At 37.6% G+C, this 26,496-nt stretch overlaps 1 protein-coding gene across 15 annotated transcripts; it reads right to left on the bottom strand.

Annotated features, from left to right (window-relative positions):
- Nucleotides 1-1,115: 1,115 nt before the first annotated feature.
- On the bottom strand, nucleotides 1,116-24,512 carry LOC100619815 (zinc finger protein 883-like). Of its 15 annotated transcripts, XM_056822963.1 has the most exons (8): nucleotides 24,384-24,408; nucleotides 24,009-24,063; nucleotides 23,807-23,899; nucleotides 21,371-21,422; nucleotides 19,548-19,701; nucleotides 6,244-6,370; nucleotides 5,900-6,013; nucleotides 1,116-5,534 (listed from the first exon to the last, which is right to left on the bottom strand). In XM_056822963.1, exons 5-8 carry the CDS (start codon nucleotides 19,548-19,550, stop codon nucleotides 4,096-4,098), a joined length of 1,683 nt encoding a protein of 560 aa, XP_056678941.1. In that variant the 5' UTR covers nucleotides 19,551-19,701; nucleotides 21,371-21,422; nucleotides 23,807-23,899; nucleotides 24,009-24,063; nucleotides 24,384-24,408; the 3' UTR covers nucleotides 1,116-4,095. The 15 variants fall into 15 exon arrangements, with proteins under 15 accessions (XP_056678941.1, XP_056678939.1, XP_056678935.1 ...); XM_056822961.1 differs by lacking the exon at nucleotides 21,371-21,422; XM_056822957.1 differs by lacking the exons at nucleotides 21,371-21,422; nucleotides 23,807-23,899 and having other exon boundaries at nucleotides 19,634-19,701; nucleotides 24,384-24,512.
- Nucleotides 24,513-26,496: the final 1,984 nt, after the last annotated feature.

Genomic DNA, 26,496 nt, shown 5'->3' with positions numbered 1-26,496 from the left:
AGGTGAGATTTGAAATAAGGTCTCCCTGACTCCAAGTTCAGCACTTTCTCTACTATGCCTCTATAAAAATTTTGATGGTATACTGATCCAATTAAAAAATAACACAAGGCTAAGAGGCATAGTTATTAGCATGTTGGATGAAAGAAAGATCTAAAAAAGATCTTCCCAGGCTAGAACAGTGGACTGAATCTAATTGGATAAAATTTACCAGAGATAAATGTAAATATCTCTATTTATATTAGAAATTATTTTTTAATTGGAAATTTTTATTTAACTAATCAATTTAGAATATTTTCCCATGGTTAAAAGATTCATGTTCTTTCCCTCCCCCTCCTCCTATAGCCGACCACAATTCCACTGGGTTCTACATGTAATTGATCAAGACCTATTTCCATATTATTGATAAATATCTCTATTTGTGTTTAAATCAACCTTATGAATACAAGATGAAAGAGGTATGACTGGACAATTGATCTTAAAATAGGTAAAGGGGTTTTAGTAGACTGCAAACTTATGATTCAACTGTTGATATAGCAATTGATCATAACCTCCACTGAGCAAGATATATTCAGAAAAAAAGGTGATGGTCCTGCTGTATTGTGCCCTGGTCATACTATATCTTCAGCATATCTTGGTTTAGGCACCACCTTTTTGGAAAGATACAAGAAAACATCCAGAGAAGGTTGATCAGAATAGTGATGGGCTTTGAAATCATGCAATATAAGCACTGGTTGAAGGAACTAAGATTATTCAAACTGAAGGAAAAAAGGCTTAAGAGATATGTGATAGTTGTCTTCAAGTATTTGAAGGGTTGTTAGTTTCAAGAGGAATTAGACTTTTTCTTTGTTGCCACAAAGGGCAGAGCTATGAGAAGTGGGTAGTAGTTGTCATGATATAGGTATAAATTGTATGTAAGAAAAAACTTTCTAATAATTAAAATGAAGTAGGAAGAGACCTGAGAGGTAGGCAAAGTTGGTTCCCGATGTTTTACAAGTATGAAGATCTCTTTTTAATATCAAAAAAATTTTCATAGCCCTATTATGGTTAACAGTTATACTATCAGAATCCAATGATTAAGACAATATATGATGAAAAAGCTATCAGGAACTCAGTAATGTTTTTAAATAATTTTGTATTTTTATTAATCACAATAGAATACACACATTTGAAAAAAAGCAATACATATTCTGAGATATTTATTCAGCCTACAAAAAGCATGTTTGCTTATCTATTATAATTCTACTTCATTTGCACTGACATTACTCCAAAAATCTGTTGTAAACACAGTAGCCTCCACTGAAAACGAAAAAACAGCAACTGTTCACAGCCATAAATACAATGACTCACAAGTAGTTCAATCACCAAGCCCACAGCAAGCCCTCCTGCTAATGCTCACCATGCTTCTCTATGAAGGCTCCTTGCACTGGAATCTATCTGGTTCTGAATGTTCTAATCGTTCTTTTCAGCATTCTCACTAAAAACACATCTTATAAATTGGAAAAATTTCTAGGGAAAAAAATCTAGGCTGGGTAAATTAAACATCCAAACTTGATCTCTGGTAAAATAGTATCCAAGCTGAAGTAACCACTGCAAAACTTCACAAGCAACTATTCTCTAACATATAACAATATAATATGGACCCTTTCATAAAAAATTAATAAAACTGGATTAAACTGAAAGAGAATACAATAATTCAAACCAAAGCAATGTTATCAGTGAAAAAGCAAATTTGATACCTCGTGAAATCAGAAAGTAGACAACTCCAAAGACCCACTCTAGGTGGGTCAGGTCTCAGCAAAAGTAAAGGTCATATTTCATTCTGAAAGGTCAGGAAAAAATTTTTCTTATTAGGCACAATCAACATCAATAATATAAAAGTGTTCAACAAAAAACCCATTATTTATGCTAAATACATTATGCTAATGTATTTCTTTGGAATTAAAGATCAAAACAGCAGTGTTTGGTGTTCAAATGGATTCAGGAACTTTTATGATATAATAATTTTATAGCACCCACAAACCTGTGACCCATGGCTGGGAACTATAAGAATAGTTCAATTCCCTAATTTTACAGGGGAGGTACTAAATCCAGAATATCTTCCACTTTACCACACCACAATCCTAATTTATTAGTTTCTCCCAGGAGTTCCTCTCCATCATCCTTTGCACAGCAACAACTTTAAATAATAGCTCCCTCTTCATGCTACCCAAATCCAACAGGTTCAAGGATCCTACCTTCTCTTTTAGGCACTCTAACATGGTTCTTCTACACACACATATACACACACATAGCAAATACACAGTGAGGTTAATAGCAAACACCACTGAAGTTATTTATTCCCTCTCCTTTTGATACAATTATGTCTTTGAATTCTCATCTCTCATTACTTGGATATAACTGCACATAATTAAACATCCCACTCTTTGGGAAACAAGTGATTTAGGATTCTCTAAAGTCACCAAAATCTGCAATTAAGATTCTCTAATGTGCAATTCTTCCATTTTCAGCTCTTCTAGGCTAGTCAGACCAAGTTGATTCTAAGTTTCAGATCCAGACTGGCAGAACCATTCAGCAATTCTCTGTAGTCTAGGCCTTTCTTTTAGTGCTCCCATCTACATCCTTCTCCTTTAAACAGTTGACCTTTTTTTTTTTGGCCTTTAGATTTATGAGGGAATAACTTCTATTTATCTGACTGTTGAATAACAGTAATACTTTATTAGAGGTAGCAAACAGTTAAAGAATACTGACCTGAAAGTCAAGAGAATTAAGTTCTAGGCTTCCTTAGGTATAGTACTTTCCCATTTGGGTTCCAGTTTCTTTCAAATTAGGAAGTTCAACAAATTTCTTAAATGCCTACTATTTTCAAGGTCCTGTGTTAAAATCTGAGGATAAAAAGACCAAAAAAAAAAATCTTTGCTCTCAGGACATAACATTCTATGATGCTGTTGAAGCTGTTTGAGCAGAAGAAATGCAGGGTCAGTTACATCTTAAGATTATTATGGAATCTGTTTGAAGATGGAGAGGCAAGAGACTAAATGCAAAAAGACCAATTAAAAGGGTATTAAGTAGTTTAGCCAAGAGGTAATGAAAAACTGAACTAAGGGAGTGTTTATGTGAATGAAAAGGGGTTAGACTAGAAAGACACTGTGGAAACAGAAAACAGCAGGGCATGGAAGCTGACTGGATATTGGAGGGTTGAAGGAAAGTTTACAAAGTAAAATATTTACCCCCAAAAGAAAAGGGAAGTTATGGGGAGGTACAAGTGTGAGCTCAGTTTTAATGCTGACAGGAAAGCTGGATCTCCATCCATATTCAGCAAGCTTTTGGACAGGCATAACTGAATTTGGAGAAATGATCTCTAAAACCCAGTTAGTTTTACTTTACTGTGACATAATGACTTTCTTCCAACTACCTAAGTGGTACCTATCCAATTTCTTACCACCTTTCAAATGTTGGTATTTCTTAAATGTCAGGACAGGGTCAGCTATTCCTCTTACTAAGTATAGGTTTGTTTAGGGGCAATATTAACTCATGGAATTTCAATTACTGCCTATGTTTCCCTGACAGTCTGCAGTCCTATCTCCTTATACTCTTACTCCAAGCCGAGATTCTCATATACTAAAAAGGAAGTTGTCACTGAAGGAATTTATAGGTCATCAGTTTAATCATTTAATGAACAAATATGTATTAAGTATGACTCTACTAATGGCACAGGGCTGGACACTATACATTCTGAATTTTTAAAAATTTAGGCATTACCCTCAAAAACCTGACAGTTTATCATAAGACTCTGATATACTGTAGATTTTCCCATCTTTAAGATTATCTATTCCCAATGACTATTTCATTTATAAATTAACTGGAGTGTAATTCCTCTGGTCTTGAATGAGAAGTGACTGATAAATAATGGCTTTATTTTTTGTTATATTCACATGGCTTCTCTCCAGTATGAATTCTCTATTATCTGATAAGATCAGAACTCTGAAGGCATTTCCATGTTCATAACATTTAATTCAATTTAACCATTAACTAAGCAACTACTGTGTGCAGAGGTAGGGGAAAATGCAAAGTTTAGTTAAGATTAGGTCAATGACCTCAAGGAGCGCAGAGCCTAGTAGGTTGCTCCCTAGTATGAATTCTCTGATGTCGAATAAGTGTGGAGCTCAAACTAAAGTTTTTCCCACATACATTACATGCATATGGATTTTCCTCAGCATGAACTTTTTGATGTATAGTAAGATAGGAACCACATCTGAAGGTTTTCCCACATGCGTTACATTCATAAGGTTTTTCCCCAGTGTGAATTCTCTGGTGTTCATTAAGAGTGGAATTTCGAGTGAAGGTTTTCCCACACTCGTTACATTCATATGGCTTTACTCCAGAATGTATTCTTAAATGTTCGTTAAGGACAGATCTTCGAGTGAAGGTATTTCCACATTCATCACATTTAAATGGTTTCACTCCAGTGTGAGATCGTTGATGCCGAATAAGGACTGAATGGCGGCTGAAGGCTTTTTTACATTCCTTGCAAATATAAGGTTTCTCTCCAGTATGGTATCTTTGATGATCAATTAAACCTAAGAATTTACGGTAAGATTTTCCACACTCATTGCATTTAAAAGGTTTTTTACCTGAATGAATTCTGTAATGCTGAAGAAGGCTTGACCTGCTGCTTAAGCCTTTCCCACATTCACTACACTGAAAAGGTTTCTCACCAGTATGAATTCTGTAGTGTTCAATAAGGCGGAGCTGGCTACTTAAGATTCTCCCACATTCAATGCATTTACAAGTGCCATCACCAGTATGAATTTTCTGATGCTTCATAACACTAGACAACTGAGGAAAATTTTTCCCACAGATGTTGCATTCATAAGGTCGCTCCCCAGTATGAACTCTTTCATGACAATTAAGATTTGATTTTAGCCTGAAGACCTTATCACATTTGTTACATTTGTATGGTTTTTCTCCAGTATGAATTCTTTTATGTTCAGTTAGATTTGAGCTACGACTAAAGCTTTTCCCACATTCATTGCATTCATAGGGCTTCTCTCCAGTGTGAATTCTCTGGTGTCTTGTGAATCCTGACTTTTGACTGAAAGTCTTACCACAATCACGACATCCATAACGCTTCTCTCCACCATGAATTCCTGGGTGTTGAATAAGGGCTAAATGCTGAGAAAAATTTCGGCCCCTTCCTCTTTTAGGAATTCTTTGATGAGTTATGAGCTTTGAACTCCAACTGAAGGTTTTGTCAAATTCATTATACTCTTGACCTTCATTTCTGGACATTTGGTTGTGGAAAATTGTCAGCTGCTGAGAACCTCTCAATTGTAAAGCTGATTTACGCCATCTTTCCTCTAAGAAGTGTCTTGTTTGCCCTTCTAAACTATTTTCCTGTCCGAAGGCTAGTCCAAATTCTGTGGTTTGGAAAATGTCCCTTGGGGATCTTTCTAGTATATTTCCATATAGTTCAAATGTTTTAGGGATTTCTTCCCTTGGAGTAAAATTTTCATTCTCAGATCTGTTCCTAAAACCTGAAAAGAAAAAGCAAAGATGACCACTTTTCTTTTGGTGAGAAAAATTAAACTACAGGAGAAAAAAAAGGCAATTATCAAACTAAAAACAGAATAGAAATTTAAAAAATAAAACTTAAGAGTGCTAGAAATGATGAAGACCTAATGAGAGGATGGGGAGAGGAAAGGTATTCAGATGATCACTTTCCTGAGAGGAACATTTAGGAGAGAGGAAAAGGTAAGCATGAAAAACTAAGTATAACCTAGTACTTGCAGATTCAACCCTTTAAAATCCTCTCCTAATATTTAAAATTGTTCATCAGTCCACAAATTCGCTGTACTCTCATTTTTTGCTCTCTCCAATGGGATCTGACCTCACTACTTACCACTGTGAACAACTGGAGAAAATTCTCCTTCCTCACATTCTTGCAGATCCTCAACCCATGACTCTTCTCCTTGTTCTAGCTGGGAGATAACATCAGGTTTGGAGAATGGAAGTCCTGATTTTAGGAAAAGACACACAGAATATGATTATTGATTCTAAAATACCAGAACTTTTTGAGCTCACTCCTATAAATCTGCAGAGGACAGATAGGGAGTGATTTTTTTAAACCTACAGTTAACATAGAAAAGTCCAATAAGAGATACTTGAATGGCCCCTGAATTGCGTTCCAAACTTTCTTTCTAGAAGATGGCTAGTTTGGGAATAGTTGCCACAAAGACTTCTTACCCATTGATACAAAGTTCCCATAGTTCTCTAGCATCACATCTCTGTAAAGGTCCCTCTGAGCAGGATCGAGCCATCCCCACTCCTTCCGTGTGAAATACACAGCCACATCTTCAAAAGTCACCAGCTCCTGAAACAACACATTCTTGTTGCCTCATGGAAGTTAGGTAAATTTTAGAATTTTCAAAAATGTAGCCTCTCTATATAAAGGCAGAATGGCATGGTAGGTAGAAATGCCACTGTTGGGCTCAAGTTATACTTCTGAATATGCTGGTCATATTATCCTGAGCAACTTTCTAAACTACTTTTAAAAACCATAAATGGCTGCTCAGCATTGGTAGAAGTTTACTAGGTTAAGAGTTCTATCAAACAATGAAATCATAGGTCCAAATTATTATTTCTTTTAAAAGCCTATCTATAAGGGAGAACACTGTTTGGTCCCTATTTAGCCTTAGATGTAATTTTTGATTATATGTACTTAGTACCTTGATAGGAAACCTGAACATAAAGTTTCCCCAACTTAGCATGTCAAATGGCCTTCACTATAGTTGCATCCTGGCCCATTTTCTAGATGCCCTTACTTCATACCACCCTTTCCACCTCTTGCTCTAAGAACATTGATAAAAAGAACACTACCATTGCCTCTGGAAGGGAGTAGCAATCCAATGTGGTATTTAACATCTTTGTGTCTTCCCAGACAGTAACACCCATCCAATGTGCTATCTTCCCACTTAGAGTGTAAGTTCCATGACAGTAGAGGATGTCCCAATTTTATATTTATATCCATAGCCATTTCACAATGTATCTGACACATATTAAGTGCTTAATTGATGCTTTTCATTAACTCATTCATTGCTTAGACCATCATCTTTCATCTAGCCTGTGTTGGCAAAGACATGACATCATGCCCCAGAGTGCCAAAGGGGGCTGCTCTGTTCCCCCTCTCTATCTCACCTGAGGACATAGGTGCTGACCTAGACCAAGGGTTCTTAATCTTGGTAACTGTACATCAATATAACTGGTTTCCTTCGTAATTCTATATATTTTATTTTATGTATTAAGAAAGATTATTCCAAGAAATGATCCATGACCAAGGGGAAAAAAAAGAATCCTTAATCTACATGATTCTATAAACTTCCAATCTCACATATCTCTCTAAAATTAACCCTCTGAACAACTGCCAAAATAATCCTTCCTAATTCACAAGTCTAAACATCTCACTCCTTTGGTTAAAAATTTTCCATGGCTACCAAATGCATATAGAATTGAAATAAGAAACTCTTAAGCCATGCATTTAATACTTTTACAATCTGACACAACCTACTTTTCCAGTTTAATTTTGAAATACCTCCTTCATGCACTCTACTCTGTTATAAGGGGTATTGACCCTTATTGGTTATTGGTATGTTAATAATAGCAATAGTGGTCTTTGGTGTGGAAAGGTTCATTAGAACATTAGTTTGACTGTTGAAAAATATGGCCACCAGGCAGTTGTAGAAAATCTTTGTTCAGGTCAGTTATTAAAAAAAAAAACTTATTTATTGTAACTATTAAAATTTAGGAAAGGGAAAGTAAAAGGAAGATCAACTGGTGAAAAGACAATATTCCCTAAAGCTAATGAATTTTCTAACTAACCCAACCAAAACCCCCGTCCTGCAAAAGACATCTTCTTTGGCCACTAGGGTAGACACTACACTTACTAACTAAATTTAAAATCTAACTTACTGACCTATTTCCAAAAAATTATATAGATCTGCAACTTTCCTTCTTCAGCCAATGATTTCACTGTGCCCGTCAGTGACCAGGTGTTCATTTAGTAGCTACCCTCTGGCGCCACCAGATGGATTCCTCAGAACTGCTCAATAACTCTCCTGTTTAATTAATCAGACTCCTTTCACTCTTGTCCAAGCAAGATGTTCAACTCCTCCACAAGTCTTCCAAGGCTGATCAGCAGCAAAGCTAAGAACAACCAACCTCCAAGTCTCTCTCCCAGAAGTGGTTGTTTGTTTTTCAACTGACACTCCTAAGGCACACTACAAAATTCCTCTTCCTTTGACATCATCAAAGTTCCATGAAAATTCTTTAAAGCAGCCTAGAAAATTTTCAGATCTCTTTTCTAACTCTACATTCTATTTCTTTACTAAGCTGATTACACTTCTCTTAAAATTACCATTACAACATGTTACAACCAAACTAGGCTACTGGCTGTTTGGCAACTATAGTTTGTTTGTTTCACCTCTGAAAATCCCATAGCCTTCTCCTTAAAATATATTCCTTTCTATTCCTGTTTAGTTTTCTCCAGAAGTCTATCATGTCAAATTTTTCTAAAGTTCTATTTACTTCCTTAACTTCTTCCCCTGTTTATTTTTTGCTTGGATTTATCTACTTTTGAGAGGGGAAGGTTGAGGTTAAATGTTACTGTCTATTTGCTCCTGTAACTTCTCCTTTAAGAATTTGGGTGCTATGCCACTTGGTGCATCTATGTTAAGTATTGATGTTGTTTTATCAAGACGTAATTTCCTTATTTCTTTTGATTGGATTAATTTTTACTTTTTTTTTGTCTGAAATCATGACATTTTTGAACAGGGAAAGGCTGAAAGGAGGGGGAGAGAGAGAGGGAGAGAAGGATAAACAGGGGGAAATAAGATGGAGGGAAACATGCAATTAGTAATCATGATTGTGAATGTGAATGGGATGAAGTCACTCATAAATCTGAAAATGATAGCAGAATGGATTAAAAAACCAGAATCTCACAATATGCTGTCTATAAGGAAAAACATTTAAAGCAGGGAGTCACACACAGAGTAAAAGTAAGTGACTAAATCTATTATGCCTACAAAGACAGGGGTAGCAATCAAGGTTATAATCAATCTGGGACAATTTGCTTAACCTACTAAACTGCCTTTCCCTCAAGAGAGCTAAATGTCTCTCCTGTCCCAAAAGCCACTGGGAGAAAAGGAAGTAAAAAAAGTATCAGCATGGGAAATGGCTGTACAAATTACATTATATGACTAATGGAAGATTTTGAAGAAACATGAATTTTTTTATGAAATTATTCAAAATAAAAAAAGCAAAACCAAAATAACATATGCAACTAAACATAAAGATAGTAATAGTTGTAATTTATTTTTGCAAAATACCTGATCTAATAATCTCATTTGATTTCCCTCAGTAACATAATAAGTTAAGCACTATAAATGTTATCCTCATTTTGCAAGGAAATTCAGATTCAGTTAGGTTATGTGACCTGCCCATAGTTACTGTTGGTATCAAAGACAGGAACCAAATTCAGTCCAGCACTCACTTTTTTTTTTCTTTTAAGATAATGTTGAAAGGTAACAGCACTCAGGTAAAAGAACAAAACATGAACAATTTGAGACCAAAGTTAAAGTATGCATTCTTCCTTTCTATTATTAACCTTAAAAGTAGAGTGTGGCTTGTACTATCAGTTGCAATCACTATTTTTTTTTAAACCCTTACCTTCCGTGTTGGAGTCAATACTATGTATTGGCTCCAAGGCAGTAGAGTGGTAAGGGCTAGGAAATGTGGGTCAAGTGACTTGCCCAGGGTCACACAGCTGGGAAGTGTCTGTGGCCATATTTGAACCTAGGACCTTCCGTCTCTAGACCTGGCTCTCAATCCACTGAGCTATCCAGCTGTCCCCGCAATCTATTAAGTGGTTTTCAATAACTATTATTTTAGTTGAGTCTATAAGGTGCTCCTTGAAAGGATTGTTTTATTCTCCATCACCAAGCACAGTGGTTAATAAATGTTTGCTGACTCACTGCTGTCTATTGTGTCAAAATATCCATCTTCAATACAGCTGCCAAATTCCCCTCCTGGCTGAGCTTGACTATCAGTAATTTGCCACCATCATGCAGCTGCTTTCTTGCCCTGGAACTTTGAGGCCTTCATGTCTTGCAATATCCCTTTGCCAGGGTAGCCCCCTTTTCCTACTAGGGAGTTCCTTCTATGTCTTCCATTTTAAAGATGGGAACAGTCCTGCCATGTTTCACTCTTCTCCCAGATGTGCTTTTGACTCTCCAGAGTTCACTGCTATATGGGAGTGGGCCCTCCTCCCCCCCCCACTCCCTTTCTTCCAGCTCCCTTTTTTGTGTTATTGTAGAAAGTAGAATGTATGCTCCTTGAGGGAAGGAATCATCTTTGTCTTTACTTATGTTTGTATCCACGACACTTAGCACAGTGACTGGAACATAGTCAGTGCTTCATAAATGTTTGCTGCCAACTTGCCTGCAATGTCTATTCTAGATTAATGGCCACATCAATCCCCTACTTATAAATACATGGTTCTTTATTAGCTTTAGGAAAAAATACAAACACTTTTAGTTTGGCAGTTAAAGTTTTCCTTAATCTGGTTCCCATTGGTCTTTCTTCAATCATTACATTTGACTCTCCAAGCATTCTCTATCCTAGTCAAACTGGCCTACTCTGCTTCCTCTAGATTCATGATGGCAAACCTATAGCATGTGTGCCAGAGATGGCACGTAGAGATCTCTCTGTGGGCGCACATGCCAAGGACCTAGTGCCCCTGTTCCTGCAGCACAGAGTTCACCAGAGTCCCTAACTAGAAAGCCTGAATGAGGCATGGCTAGGCTGCTCCTCTCCCCAGTAAAAGTTAGTAAGCAGGTCTCTTCAAGACAGCATCCCTTACAAGACAAGATTGCCCCACTCCATTCAGAATGCAATGGCCTCTTAACTACCTTTGGCCTGAGTGAGACAGAAACAATTTATGTCTTTACTATCAGAAGCAACCAGTATCTTTACTATACAACGTATTTTTGAGATATAAGGATGTGTCTTTTGAGTTTGTACTCTAAAAATGTTCAAAACTAGTCTAGTAATTTAAGAATAAGTTTTAAGAACCCCAGGTTAAGCTAATAGTCTCTTCAGCAATTCCCCAGTTTCTTTCCCAAGCAAACTTGGGCTGTTTTAATTTGCATTCTTAATCCCCTGACCCAGTCAGTTCAATTTGCATTCAAAGAGGTACCAGCCCAAGGGATAAAGGTGGGATAGAAGCTCTGGAAGATATTGATCTCCCAACCAGCCCTTCATCCAGATTAAAACCCAGCTTCAATCCTTGACCATTTGCTAAAAAAGTTCATTTGGAGGATACTGGCTTCAGGAAGGCTGGACCATGATGGGGTGAATGTGTCAGGATGATGTCCTTTAACCTGAGGGTTATATTTTCCTATAAATAAGGAGTTTTCCTGTAAGCTGGGGCTTTTATTGCTTTTTTAATTGTTTCTGGCCATCTTTTTCTTTCTCAATAAAGTATTGCATTTGAAATGGCTTCTGGCTCCTTGAATAGTGGCTAAAGAGGTATACTTTGAAATTTTCAAGGTCCCCTCATTTTCCACTTTGAAGAGGAACTAGGTTTGAGGGGATCATAGTTCACAGAGGGGAGCAGAATGGAGTGCTTGTGCCCCTAGCCTCTCAATTTCCCTCTCCCCAAGTCTGACCACATCACCAGCCCTACTACTCAGTAGCCAATGGGAGTGCTTCCTCCCTCCCCTAGAGTAAGGGGTTACGAAGACAAGATGTCTGGAGAGTTCTCCCTCCTTACTACATCTTCAGGGGATCCTTCAAGGCAAAATTTGACATTTAAAAATTTAGCCAAATTCATATCCCTAAGAGAGTTTAAATGCCTCAAATACTACATTTATGCAAAAGAGAATAAGAACTAGAAAAAACATATTGGATCACAAGATTGAAGAGGGCTGCAGTGACCTCTGACAGCAAGTTCACTAGAATGGCAGAAGTAAGCAAGCAAAATCTTGAAAAGATAAGGGATTGGAGTTGGCACTTTAAACCTCAAAGAACTGAAGGAAAAGTAGGTACCTAATGATTTGCTAAGCAAATTGTAATATAAAATAGAATGGAATTAGTGGAAAGATCTGTTTGAACTGATACAACTGAGGCAGAACATGAACAATTTGCATCATGACATCAATAATAACAACAGTTAACATTTATATACTACTTACTACGTGCTAGGCTCTATATTTTACAATTTTACACTTTACAATTATTAGCTCATTTGATCCTCCCAAAACTCATGGGAGATGGGTACTAGTATTATCCCCATTTTACACATGAGGAAACTGAGGCCAAAAAAAAGCCCAAGAGACTTGCTCAAGATCACACAGCTAATAAGTATCTTAGGTTGGATCTGCACCCAGATCTTCCTGACCCCCTCCCCCACTCCACCCCCTGCTAATCATTCTATCCAATGTACTACTTAGTATAAAAGAAAACCACACTGAAATAATTCAGAACTTTGATTAATGCAAGGAACAAGCATGACTTCTTAAAACTGATGGAAACAGATGTTTTTCACCTCTTAAGAGAGGCAACATACTAGAGGTGTGGAATAAAGCATATATTTTCAAATATGGCCAATGTGTTGATGTATTTTGTTCAGTTTATTTGTTACAAGGAAAGATTGAATGGGGAATGATAGGAAGAATCATAGGGAAGGGGCTATGATATAATAAAGTACAACAATAAAACATTTTTTAAAAGAATTACTGTGTAATGGCTTACATGATTGCACATGTAAAATCTATATGAGATTGCTTACCTTCTCAACAGGGGTGGGGAGTGGTGGGGGAAGGAAGTAGAGAATTTGAGACTCAATATTCTTTGAAAAATGTTGGAAACTGTTTTTATATGAAATTGGGGAAAATACAATTTAAAAAAAGAATTTTTTTTTCTAAATATTCACCAACCTTCAGGCCAGATGGGGATAAGCCTCTCCAAATAATAGTTTGGCTGGTACCTGGATGAGAGAGGCATGTAGTCTGTCACTGGGTCTGTACACAAAACCTACTGTGCTTGGCAGGGCTAGGCAGAGCTTATACTCCACTGAAATAATCTTCAAGAACCTAGAGACAACTCGGCACTACAGTAAGGCACTGAATGAATCAACCAATATCTGGAACCTATTATGTGGCAGGTACCATGCTAGGTACTGAGGATATAAAGGCAAAGAATGAAACAATCTCTAGTTTAAATGAGCTTATTTTGTATTATGTATATGTATTATTCTATTATGTATATCATATATTATTATATAACAAAAATGTATTATGTATATATGTAGCATAAAGTTAATGAATAGGAGTATCTACCAAGTAGTTAAAGTCAAGGTAGTCTGGGAAGGACACTAGTGGTTGGGGAAATTAAGAAAGTCTCCATGCAGAAGAAGGTAAAGGATTTCAGAACAGCAAAGAGCCAAAAATGGAAATAGAAATAGAATATAATTGCTAAGCAGTGGGGAGCACTGGAAATATCAAACTGAGGAAATAGAAAATTAGGTAATTAAGTAATACTGGAAGATTTTAACTATACAGAAAAAGCCAAGAGGAATACTCTTCATCAGGATAAGACACTGAAGAAAGGTTGCTAAATAGAACTAAAATCTTCAAACAGGTCCCTTTCAAATACATTGTTAAGTGAACTCAGTGTACACCAGTGCTCAAAATATAGCTGCTGGTGAACCAGCACTGAAAGCAATCACAGAAAGGTCAAATACTTGAATTTACATTAAATTTAGTTTTTTTTCAGAGAACAAGGAACACTTTTAAGGACTGACTAAAAAGTTAAAGAAATATAAGGGATAAGGGATCTCTCTGTGCAGAAGACAGATTTTAAAATGTGTCAAGAAAATCCAGGGGACTCATGGTATCATCATAACTGTGACACAGTTGGAAATCTCAATATAGAAGCATGATATGTGATTTCTAAGTGGGGTGATGTCTTCTTTCTCTGGAGCCACAAGTTCTAGAGATCTGTAAAATCTCAAGAACCTGGGGGTGCTTCCCAGACCCGACAGTATCTCAGCTTTCTATGGACCATCTCCACTTGAAGGTCTTCAGTGATTCTTCAAAGAAAACAAGGAAAATCCTCAAGAGCTGTACTCAACATGTTCCACATAAATAGTCAGTTGTATTCTTTTAAGTAAACTGTGTTAACTCTACATTTGATGCTCGAAGGATTACTCCATCAGATCACTTAGTCTGTATTATTTAATGTAGTAGGCATGACCATTGGATTAATGAAAAGGGAAAGAAATGAATTAGGATCTCCTGGATGCCAGGATGGCCAGACACAAGAACCTGGTATCTGACTGCTCAGAGGCTGGAGGCAATATGGAAAAAGCTTCAATTGTTCATTCTACCTAGTTCATACCTAAAGATGATGGGTTGGGTCCAGGCAGAGAGCCGAGGAAGGGAGAAAGTTCAGTTTCAGGAGTATGAACAAAATAGAGATCTAGGGGACCTGAAGTCCAGAAGCAAGGGAAGTGGTAAGGACCTGGAAGTACTGAATGGAAGCCATAGTAAAGCAAGTCAGGATATAGACTGATATAAGCTATAAGGAAGAGAGTTCAGTCTCTTGTCTATCTAAAAGAAACTGGTAAAGGATGTCACAGAAACACCTGACATTTATCCTGCTCCTCACCAGTCTTGTGGACAGTCACTAAAAGTAGATACCCTTTCCATAATAACTCCATATACCAGCTAGCCACTGCAAAGCAAGTCATTATATATGATTTCTGAATTTGTATCCACTCAACAGAGAAGACCATAGGAAAAAAGTCACGGTTAGTCCTACAGAACTTGAACAGTAACAATCTGGATTTAACAGTATACAAGAGGTTACAAGAGGGAGGCAACAAATTAACTCTAGCTGATATCTACCCACAGTTACCTCAGGACTACTATGCTAAAAAAATTCAGATATAGTACTACAAAACCACCTAATACCACTGGCCTCCCAAGGTCTACCAAAAGGGAACATGAGGACCCCAATGGTACACATCATGGAGTAGTGGACATACAAGGTGCTGCTTAGGAGTTGTGGGGAAAAATGTGGTCTTTGATGAGTGGTCCCTATGATTATAGTCATGATGGTACCACAGGGATAGACATATAGTAGGGCTCTAAGGGTTAAGAGAGCAGTGATGCCCTTGCTATTAGAATATGGGACTTCACTCTTCATCTAGTTTTCTCTAATGAACAGGGATGGGGTGTATGGTGTGCTCAGGGAGGGGTAGTATCTATGGTATGGAGGGCTTGTTGTGCCCTTCTAGGGCAGCTCTCCAGCCACCGACCCTCACCTGACACCCAGCTCTCGCTTGTGGCTCCTAGTAGCTGCTAGCATGCGGCAGCAGCCACACCCCGGACAATGGCTTCGACAGGCCGGCTAAACCTTGTGAGAGTAGCCATCGGGTCATCGACCCCTGGTGAACTAGGGCTTTGCTCACCCAGCATGTGAAGACTGCTTCAGCTGAACAGACAGAAGAAACCAATAAGAAGGTTCAACGGCTGAGAGGGCGACGCAGCAAAGCCCTGTGGAGTGCTTAGGGCATGTTGGAGCACAAAAGACAACACGGCCATCCAATGCAGCTGAGGAAGTCTCCAGGTGTAACGACTTTTCGTGCCACTGGACCCAGGCTTCCAACATGGAGAGAGTGGGACTGTCTCTGTGCATTGACTTTTCCACTTAAATCTTCATGCACAAGTGTCTTTGTGCACAAAAACGCACAAAGACAATAGTCATCCTCGGTTACTGAGAGACAACTACTAGACTAGACTATTTCAGATACCACAGAAGAGATAATCAACTTGACCTTCCAGAACATGAACTTCTTCCAAGCTGAGATGGCTAGAGTGGCTCAGATACAAGGGGCAGTGCATGGCTTATTAAATACTTCCTGTTGTTTATTAATACTGTGGCATTCCCTATCATGTATGTTCCTGCCAACTTACTGGGACCCAAGGAAATTAATGACCCTGATCCTGCTAAATGAAAAGAGCATTAGAATGTGAGTTCCTTGGCAGAAGGGAGAGTTTCATCCTTTGTACTTGTATCTATTCCCAATGCTTGGCACATAGTAGGCACTAATAAATATTTGCTAATTGACCAGAGGAAAGGAGGTGGATTATGGTCAAACATGAGTAGGATATAGTTAGAAATTCAAATGCAAAACAGCGTATGTCATACAGCCATGCCACACCAAGATGACTCCAGCAGACTCAGCACAGTCATTCCCACCCACTGAAAAATGTGATCAAGAGCCCCTTAAAAGCCATGAAATCACAGGAAAGGTGTGGCTTCTCAGACCTGACAGAACTGCAGCTCTGTGTGGTCTGCCTCCACAAGAGGTTCTTGGGTACATCTTCATAGGGGACCACAGGAAGCTGCATTCAAGCATCTTTGGGTTATTACCTGCTACATCTTGTAAGTAAACTGTATGTTACCCTAATCTTGGTGTCCGAGTGATCATTGTGCCAAATTTCGTAGCCTGCAACAGGACTCAACAAAAAAAATCAAAACAATGAGTTCAGTAAGGAAAAGGATAAGATGAACCCACAAAAATCCTTCTAACAAAAACAAGAATGATAAATAAAATCAAAGATATTCAACAAAGAATTAAAGTAATGAACGATGAGTTCATTAAAGTTACATGATATAAATATATATATTTTAAGAACCAATTTTTAAAATGCAAGTTTCAATCAGGCATGATTTTCAGTCCCAAAAAACTGTCTCAGGATAGTAAACATGGAAATAATTATACTCTTTGATCTAGTAACTCTGTAATAATGATCACCTTGAAAGTAATTTTTTTAAAAAACCTGTTAAATCTGCTTAAAGGTACATTACTTGCAATATGAAAAAAACCTGAAAACTATACAGATGTCCAAGAAAAAAAGAATGACTGAATAGACTGTTGTTCATATCAAATAAACTAAAATATACTAAAGCAAATAAGAATGATACTATGGAAATATACATATGGAAACCTTATATGAACTTAATGTGAAGCTAATAAAGAATTAGAATATCTATACTAATTGTGATTATCTAAAAGAAAAAAAGTGTATATAAAATAGGGGTTAACAAATGAGACACAAAACTGAGCATTTAAGAGATATCTGAATATTGAAAATCTGTAAATGTGGTATGTTTAATCAGTCTTACTTATGTTTAAAATTCAGCAATAACTGAATTTTCTTCAATTTGATGAACTATAAAATAAAGCATGCTGGGCATTAAAAAACTCTGTTACAGCTTTTTAGCATATAATCTCTTATAAGGTAGGAGGTTTTTTTCTTATATTCCATCCCCAGAGTTTTAATTTAAGGCTTTTTCTTATCTATTTTTTTTAAATCCTTACCTTCTGTCTTAGAATCAATACTGTGTATTGGTTCTAAGGCAGAAAAGCAGTAAGGGCTAGGCAATGGGGGTTAAGTGACTTGCCCAGGGTCACACAGCTAGGAAGTGTCTGAGGCCAGATTTGAACCCAGAACCTCCCATCTATAGACCTGGCTCCCAATCCACTGAGCCACCTAGCTGCCCCCTCTTCTTATTTATGTTTGAGAAGGCAAGGAACACTTAATTTTTACAGTGAAATAATGATCAACCATATTTGAAAATCATGAAAATGAGAAAAGTGCTATAAAACTATATAAGAAAAAGATAAAATTTCTAAAAATGAGTTTAAAAATGGATTATAGAAACCACAGATAAGAGAAGCAGCAAGAAAGAACACTGGATAAAGTGTTAGACTTGAAGTCAGGAAGGAGTAAATTCAGATTCTTCTTTAGCTTCAGATGCTTCAGATACTTCTTTAGCTATATGACCCTAGACAAATCACCTAGTTTCTCTCAGTCTCCATTTCCTCATCTGTAAAGTGAGGATAACAATAATAGCATCTACTTCACAGTTGTGATAATTAAGATAATTCTTATATAACAGCTGTGCAAACCTTAAAGTGCTAAATAAATGTTATTATTATTTTCTTATACAATTCCACAATGGATTTTTCAAAAAAGGGTTTACAAACTAGATCCCTAGAAACTGGTACATGAGTTCCTTAAGAACAAGGTACATCAGGGGCAGCTAGGTGGCTCAGTAGATTGAGAGGCAGGCCTATAGATGGGAGGTCTTGGTTTCAAATATGCACAAGTCACTTAACCCCCACTGCCTAACCTTTACCACTCTTCTATCTTCAAAACAATACACAGTACTGATTCAAAGATGGAAGCTAAGAGTTAAGTCATATCAAATAAAAACCAACCTACCTTCCTTCCCTCCTTCTTGCATCTCTCCCTTCCTTCCTTCCTTTCTTTCTGGAGGGGAGAGGGTCTCTACACTAGTAGACCATGGAGTAGGTCTTTTTATTTCAGTAAGATTTTCAACAATATCTGTCATTAAATCCTTGTGGATAACTTGAAGAAATTTGAGCTAGATCAAAGGTGTGAAACTTGCAGCCCACATGGAGTGTGGAGAAATGTTTAATAAAATAAATAAAATATAATATAAAATAATGCTAATTTGTGTTTTTCTAAATCATTATGTGGTCCACAGGGAACTGGTATCTATTCAAGTTTGATACCACTGAGCCAAATGATAGCATTTATATATAGCTAGACAAATCATACCCAAAGAAAATGATTCTCTAAACTCTCTATTTGTCAAACCTCTTTTTGAAGTTTAGTGTAAAGAAAACAAACAGTATGGATTACAGAGGAGTTTGATAATACAAAGCAAAAGTCTTACTACCAAAAATGCCAATACCATACTGTTGTGTACATAATATCAAGCTTCTTTCTTCTATTCCAATATCTTCATACAATCTGCATTTGTGACCCAGATGTTAGTCCCTAAAGAGTCAGCTGAATATGCCTAGCTACTGAAATTCAGTTTAATTTTATATAGTGAAGGCTAGTAAGGTATGGTAGAAATAGGACCAGTCTTATAGTCAGCAAGACCTGGGTTTGTGTTTTGCCTCTGGCATATACTACTAGATCTGTAATTGAGGACAAATCATTTACTATCTAAGTGACCCAGACAACTCTCTAAGATTATAAATTACAGAGAGATAAGCTGCTGATCTACTACTATAAGAGGAGGAAGTGTTTCTCAGGAATTCCTTAAATCAATAAAATCAAAGGTCTGAATAAAAAAAAAAAACACATGATGGTGCATTCCATTTATGTGTCAGAGTATGATCAGAAGTAAGAAGGTTCCAGACTAAAGAAAACTAAGCACTGGTCTTGGAGACAGTTTGAGTCCTAGTTTTTCTGCTTCTAAGCTGTGTGATAATGGACAAATAATTTACTCTTTCTGAACTTCTGTTTTCTCATTAGGAAATGAGAATAATATTTGTTATAACAACCTCTCAGGGATGCTGTGAAGAATGTGCTTGGTATATGGTTCACTGAGGTTAAAGCATGGGTAAGTGATAGGGTCAAGAAAGCAGAGAAAAGGGCAAATACCATGTTGAAGACTATCAAGGTGGTGCAGAACTTTCTGCTGCTGAAGTATCCCAGGTGAAGAAAAGCAGATGGAAAAGGACACTGACCCCCAAGCTGCCACCAGGATTCTTGTTTCTCTGAAAAGTCTCCTTCCTGTCTGTGCACAGATGAAGATCTGAGGATAAAAATCACAGGAAATTGAGAATTGGACAGCATGGTAACTGTCATTCAACCAAAATTTCAAAGAATAAATTTGTCCTACTAAGGGCACAAGTAGCTGACTATAACTCCTCAAAGAAGGAATAAGGGAGTAACATGGAAAAATAGGATAGCAAAGCATGTCACAATGTCTAGTTATTAGTCCCCACAAAAATGAATTACAGTTTTGATGCAGAGTAGGACTTTGCCTCTTATTATAAAATTTCTGACTTCCCAATTTTTCTCAATTTTTTAGTGTCCCCAGAAGTACACTTTATATTTTTCAATTATCTGGGGTTCTTAATCTTTTTATGCGATGAATACTTTTAGCAGCATGAATACCTATAGATATCTTAGAATGAGGTTTTTAAAAGCATAAAATAAAATATGTAAACTACGAAGGAAACCAGTAATAATGAAAGTTATTTTTTTTAATTTTAAACCAAGTTCACAAACTTATACTTATATGTTTACATAGTTAAAATTTCATATCAGAGTTGCACAATCAAAAAATGTCAAGAGCCAGATATGTCCTTAGATATTTAGAAATGTTATTTAAACCAATCCTTGCATTTTGCAGATCAGGCAAACAGTGCTCAGAAGTCATGTAACTTGCCATTTTATATAGGATTATAATTATTTATAACTCTCATCCTCTTGCAAAACAATAAACTAAATAAGGGCAGGGATTTTAGGATCTCAGAAGTTATTTAGTCCAAACCCTTAATTTTACAGATGTAAAAACTGAGGTCCAGGGAGGAGAAGTTATTTGCCCAAGGTCTCACGGGTAGTAAGCATCAGTGTTTTATAAAGCAGAAGCTGGAACTCATTAATGGATGATTTTATTAAAAAGTTAAACAATGCTATGTAAGGATATGAAAGCTGCCTAAGATGACTCTGGACAACTAGGTTAAGAAAAACTGATAATATAGTATAGAAACATTCTACTAGCTCCAATATGGTGGCAGTGAATCTGCATAAGTGCTAAATATATACAAAGTGTATTCAAAGTAAGAGAATCAAATGGATTCTATTTTGTAATTGATACTATTCTGTATCACTCCCAACATTTTATATAGCTGCTTAAGTCAAGTTTCTTTGTCTCAGAGTTAAGTTCTTAAGTTCATGAGTTCATAAGTTGAGTTTTCCTCTCTGAGTTAAATGTAAAAGTTCAGTTTCTACATAAATCACTTTAATTAAAAGAAAAACCATCATCTCTTTATGACTAGCTGCTATTGTACAATTAGAAGAAATCTGTTACCTATATGCCATTAATTATTCTTGCAGGAAAATCAAATCAAACAGAACTTCCTAGATGGAAGGAGGGGTTGTTGCTCTCCCACATTCCCAATTTCTAGCCAATTATATTGTTTCCCCATTTATGATGCTACAGGTTTTATAACCAGTCATACTGCTTTCCCCATCTATGATGTTGCCTTCTAGTTTCTGGATGCACCTCCTTTAGTCTGCAAAAATAATTTGTCTGTCCTCTTTCAGGGCCTTTTGGCTTACGAAGGAACTAAAGACACCTTCTATTGGTAACTGCTAGCCTTATTGATAATTGAACATGCTCAGAACTTTGTGCCTCAGTTTAACTAAATTTCAACCCTAACAAAAAGAAAGTAATGTCAATTTTAGCCACTTACCTCAAGAGTGTAAAGAGCAGCAAGCCTTAGAGCTGGTATATAGACTTCCTGTCTTTGGAAGGGGATCAGAAGAAAATCAGAAATGTCATGGTAATGATTGGCCACTTTGACAGATGTGCATGAACTTAGCCAACCCAGAACCAGAAGATTTCCATGACAGTTAAAGTGTTATGGGAGGTTTTTGTTTTGTTTTGTTTTGTTTTCTCAAAATATAGCTTTTCTGTCCAGGATCCAATCAGATAGGGATGAGATTTTTGAGTGCAAATTACTGAAAGAAGTACTTGACCTAAGAGGTCTAGAACAATGCCTCATTAATTCCAAGAAGAACCCCAGAAGAATGGTCAATTGCAATGTCAAATATGCTGTGAACATTAGGCCACAGTAGGAGGGTCCACAGAGCCAATATATGACATTTCAGAAACATAGTCTCAGGGGCTCTAGGAATGATGCCACAGGATTTACCCCCACCTATTTTGGAGATGTTTGGAAGAACTGAACATTAAATATGTGCTTTAGAATGTCAGAGCCAGAAGTAATGTGGCAATCCATAACCAGTAAGTTATAAGTATAAGAGAAGAACTGAAAAAAGCTTACTATATACTAATGGCTTCAGCAAAGAACAAATAACCAAAAAAACATGAGCAGAACAAATAATATATTAATGTTGGAGTTTCCTTAAGAACTCTAAATAGGGAACAGTCCTGCTCTGCAATCCTGTAAAACACAAACTAGTGAACTAGTAGAAAGCCATAACATATCATGTACTGAAACTAGAAAGTATCAATGTACAAAACAGTACTGAAAAATGAATAGGCCGTAAAAAGACAATACTGTATATGCAATCAATTACTATCTGGAGAACTGGTAGAGAAGGAAAATAAAATGGGGGAGTCAAGGGATTGGACCCAGTGAATTGATAGATCATAGACAAACATCTTTATTTGGAAGAGACTCAATGTGGAGATGGCATATGTCAGGATTTGGAGAAAGATGGGTCCTAATCTAGGTGTAGCGTTAGAACATGTGGATTACTACCAAATCTATCTCAATATGTAATTAATTAGTCAATCAATAATCAGAAAACAACTGCCCTAACATGCAATAAGATAAACCCAGAGGAAGTCAATTCCTTTCCTATTATATCCTCATCAGAGATGTAAGGGAGGCAAAAACCTTATATAGCATATTTCTACTTGGGACAGCAAATAATCCCAAAAGATCCCAAGTATTCATAGGTTTAGAACTTGGGCCATCGGCCAATGTGTCCAAAAGTGGCTTTCCCCCATAAATAATGCTAGAACATCTAGAATTTACAACAAACCACAGCAGAAATGCCTGAACTACCCAACCCAATCTAGGCTAATACATAATGTACTGTAAAATAATCAAAGATGTTAGCCACATAGCATGTAGGTTCTTGCTAGTACAGGTCAGTCACCAGCATACTGTGGAAATGACAGGCCAATGACGGAGTTCATGTAAAGTATATTGCATGCACAGTTATTTTGCAAGAAAAATAGTGCATATTATTACTGTATACAAATGAAATGTGCATGACTGACACATATCTGCTTTCATTTTCAGGGCCTGTAAGTTTTTTTTGATTAAAAGAGAAAAAATGGTGAATGCTGATTAATTAATTACCTCCTCCCCCTCTATTTTCCAATTGAGGTACTGGAGAAAATCATATGTTTACCTCAAAAGATATACAAGGTGATAGATGAGGCTGATAACCAACAGAAAATAAGATCCTCTAAGAAAAGATCTGGAACAACCAGAAGAAGGGAAAGTATTTTTTTGCTTTATTATGACATCCTCCAGACTGTAGTAGTCTAATGGAACTTCTCCTTACCTGACCTGAAAAACTGATGTACTACATGGAAATATTTAAAATATGGAATAAAGGCAGTGAAAAAGAGAGGAAGGGAGGGGAGAGGAGAGAGAAAGAATGGGAGGGGGGTGTGAGTGAGAAAGAAAATGAGAGGAGGAAAAGAGAAAGGGAGAAAGAGGGAAGGAGACAGGGAGAGGGGAGACAGAGAGAATCTACAACCCTTCACTGCTCAAAAGTATGTACATTTGCTCCAGGAGTTCTCATACTTAGGACTGAAAGTTACTCTAGAACTATATCAACGTTGTAGGGATGAATAATTTTTCATTTTAGGATTTTTGTTGTTGTTTTCCCTTTTATTAAGCTTTTCCTCTATAACACTGTCAACTACTTTCTTGCAACCGAGGAGCTGGTCCAAATATACTAAGGGACAACACCCTACCATTCCCAGTACAGGAGTCTGGAAAAGTTTGTCACGTAAAGATTACACGCCTAAGGTTTATCCCAGGGCAGTGATGAGCATATATTAGACAAGCAATGATCTGATTTAAGCGGTCCTTTAAACTGCGGTCAGATGCAGTTCCCCTCCCTCTTCAGTCAGCACTAACCTTGGTCTCAGGGCTCACACAGCACTTGGTCCCCGACAGGATCTCTGCTCCTTAGGGAGCCACAGGAACAGTTACTGAGTCGTCGCCCCGACCCTAACGAACAGTGGGGACCATAGAAAAAGACCGTCAGCCCACTGCAGTGCAGAGATCCCTGGATTTGGAGTCCTGGAGTCTGGGTTCAAATCTCAACACTGTCCCTTACCAGCGGTGTGTGTTTGGGCAAGTAACTTCCCTTGGCTGGGCCTCGGTTTCTTCATCTGTAAAATGAGGGAGGTGAATTAGATCTCTAGAATCCGTTCCGACTGCAAGTCGATGATCATTCCCTGAGGAGAACTGAGCACCAGGGAGGGAAGGGATCCCCTCTACCCTGGGCCAGACGTCCCGCCAGGGAGTCGGGGCACTGCCGGGGCTCGGACCCAAGACCTCCAACTTCCCGGTTAAAGAAGCCACCGCCACGGGGACCAACCTCGTCCACCCCCTGGGGAGAGGGAAGTCAAAGAGAGATACGCTCTCAGTGCCAACCAAACTAGGACTCGGGTCAGGGGTGCCCCGCCTCCTCAGGCCTGGACCCGCTCACCTGCAGGAATCCAAGTCGCGGCCCCGGACAGGAAGTGCGCTCAAATCCTGCTCCGCCCACAGCGCCGCACTTCCGGGGAAGCTCTAGGAACGTTGGAGGGCTCCCAACCTCGGTTATCATCTGCAATTCCTGGAAAGGCGGGGCGAGACTGGTCTAAACTTTTATTTAGACAAGCCAGAGTCTGGATAGGATTCTGTTCAATTAGTTCTACAGCCATTCGTTAAATTCTTTGGTCTTTTAATTTTCCTCTGCTGTCTTTTTTCTTAAATGAAATAATAATTTGCCAATTTGATTTTTGGCCTTTAAATTTTTTTTCTTAATTTAATTTATTTGTATTATTAAGTTCTTGATTCAATTCAATTTGACAAGTCAATGAGGAAGGATCTGATGTGAGTGATGTAGTAAAGGTAGATTTGCAGGTACCTGACAACTGATAAGGCATAGTGGGTGAGTGTGAGGAGTTAAGGAAGACTCTGAATTTATAAATTTGTACAATTGAAAAGATAGAACTGTCAACAAAATCAGGAAATTTTAGAAGAAATGTGGGTTTGGAGGGAAATATAATGAATAATATTTTGAATATGTTTAATTTAATACCTCAAACTGATGGAGCATCAAGTTGGAGATACAGAAATGAAATTCAGGAGACATTGTTCTGATGTAACCCAAAATTCAATGCTCATTTGCATAAGATTTTCTTCACTGGTAGAAATTGATTATGTTTGTTCTGTGCTTTTGTGAGGGGCTGAGTTGGTGAGAGAGCTTGAGAGAAAAGAGAATCTAGCTTTTCCAGAGTAAACACAAAGCTCTAGATGTTCTTCAGGGAAAGGTACCCTATTTCTTCCCAGAGTTTTTGTCTTACTTCATGGATCTCTCCCTGAAGAAATCTAATTTCACTATAGGATAACTCAGTTTCAAAAGTGATAACTGAGTAATTTTGAGAATATCAGAAAATTTAAAGGGAGAGAATCAAGATGACAGAATAAAAGAAAGGATTCACCAAGCTCTGTACCTTACTCTCTCAACATACATAAACATAAAATTTGATAGGGAAATCCAAGAAAAAGTCACAAATCATCATTTTGCTAACCCAGATTAGTATATAGAAACAGACAAATACATGAAAGACACTAGCTCACCCATGCACACAAACTGACACATACATACATAGAAACATTCATGAAAACAGAAGAGGTATATAGACTTTAGGGAAGGGATCTGACCAGGATGGTGCTATGTAGGCCATTCTACTCCAAGGGAGAGGTTCCATACCAGATCAAGAAAAGAACCTAGATGCAGAATAGAAATGCATAAACTTTAGGATACAGTGAGTTGCATGCTGTGAGCTAAGATGGTAGACTAAGGGATACTTCACTCAACCAAACCCTCCAAACACATAAATGCACACAAATAAGTCACCTCAAAACAAAGGAAAGCAGGAGGGACATACCTTAATGGGGTTAGAAGGGAGAGTAACCAAGCAAGTGGAACCTTGGGGAACTGGCAAAGTGAAGACTAGCCCAAAGTACTTTCACATGGACCGAAACAATGGAATGGAACTGTCAATTCACAGAGGCAACAAAATGGTAGAGTGGGAGGGAAGCCCAAAGCACTTAGGCAAGGAACCAGCAGAGTGGGGACTATGCCAGCCTTTAAGATACCAAGGGAACTAGCAGCAGAAGTTGCTGCATCCACCTGAACAAAACAGCTGCAAGCCTCCCCACAAGAAGTCAGCCAGGCCATCCCTCAAAATGCATACTGTGAGACCCAAAGACAGTTGGGACTATGCTAAATACCAGAGAGGGCTACATTACAAGCTTGGAATAGTGCCCCTATCATACCTCAAGATCAGAGCAGAACCTCAACAGATAGACAAGGTAAGAGGGGAGTGGGAGGAATAATAACTAGAAAAATGAGCTCAAGACCTTGAGAGTTATTTTAGTGACCGGAAAGATCAAAATACAAATTCAGAAGAGGATAACAATGGCAGAAAGAAAATCCTGTGAGGCCCCAAAGGAAAGTGAGGAAGGATGTGTAATAATTAAAATAGTGGTAGACTTAAACTGTGGCAGATATAAGAGTGGTTGTTAAAATTGTAACCACAGAAAATATG

The sequence above is a fragment of the Monodelphis domestica genome, chromosome 3, assembly GCF_027887165.1.
Source record: "Monodelphis domestica isolate mMonDom1 chromosome 3, mMonDom1.pri, whole genome shotgun sequence".
Lineage (NCBI taxonomy): Eukaryota > Metazoa > Chordata > Mammalia > Didelphimorphia > Didelphidae > Monodelphis > Monodelphis domestica.
This window is presented reverse-complemented; position numbering and strand designations above follow the sequence as displayed.

Bases quoted from the DNA above. Each gene is read 5' to 3' on its own strand.
- LOC100619815 (XM_056822957.1), bottom strand. From the start codon at position 24,503: ATGATAACCGAGGTTGGGAGCCCTCCAACGTTCCTAGAGCTTCCCCGG. The intron at 24,064-24,383 runs GTGAGCGGGTCC...CTCATTTTACAG, and splicing joins CGCGACTTGGATTCCTGCAG to ATGAAGAAACCGAGGCCCAG. The intron at 19,702-24,008 runs GTAAGGGACAGT...TTTTATCCTCAG, and splicing joins TGCCCAAACACACACCGCTG to ATCTTCATCTGTGCACAGAC.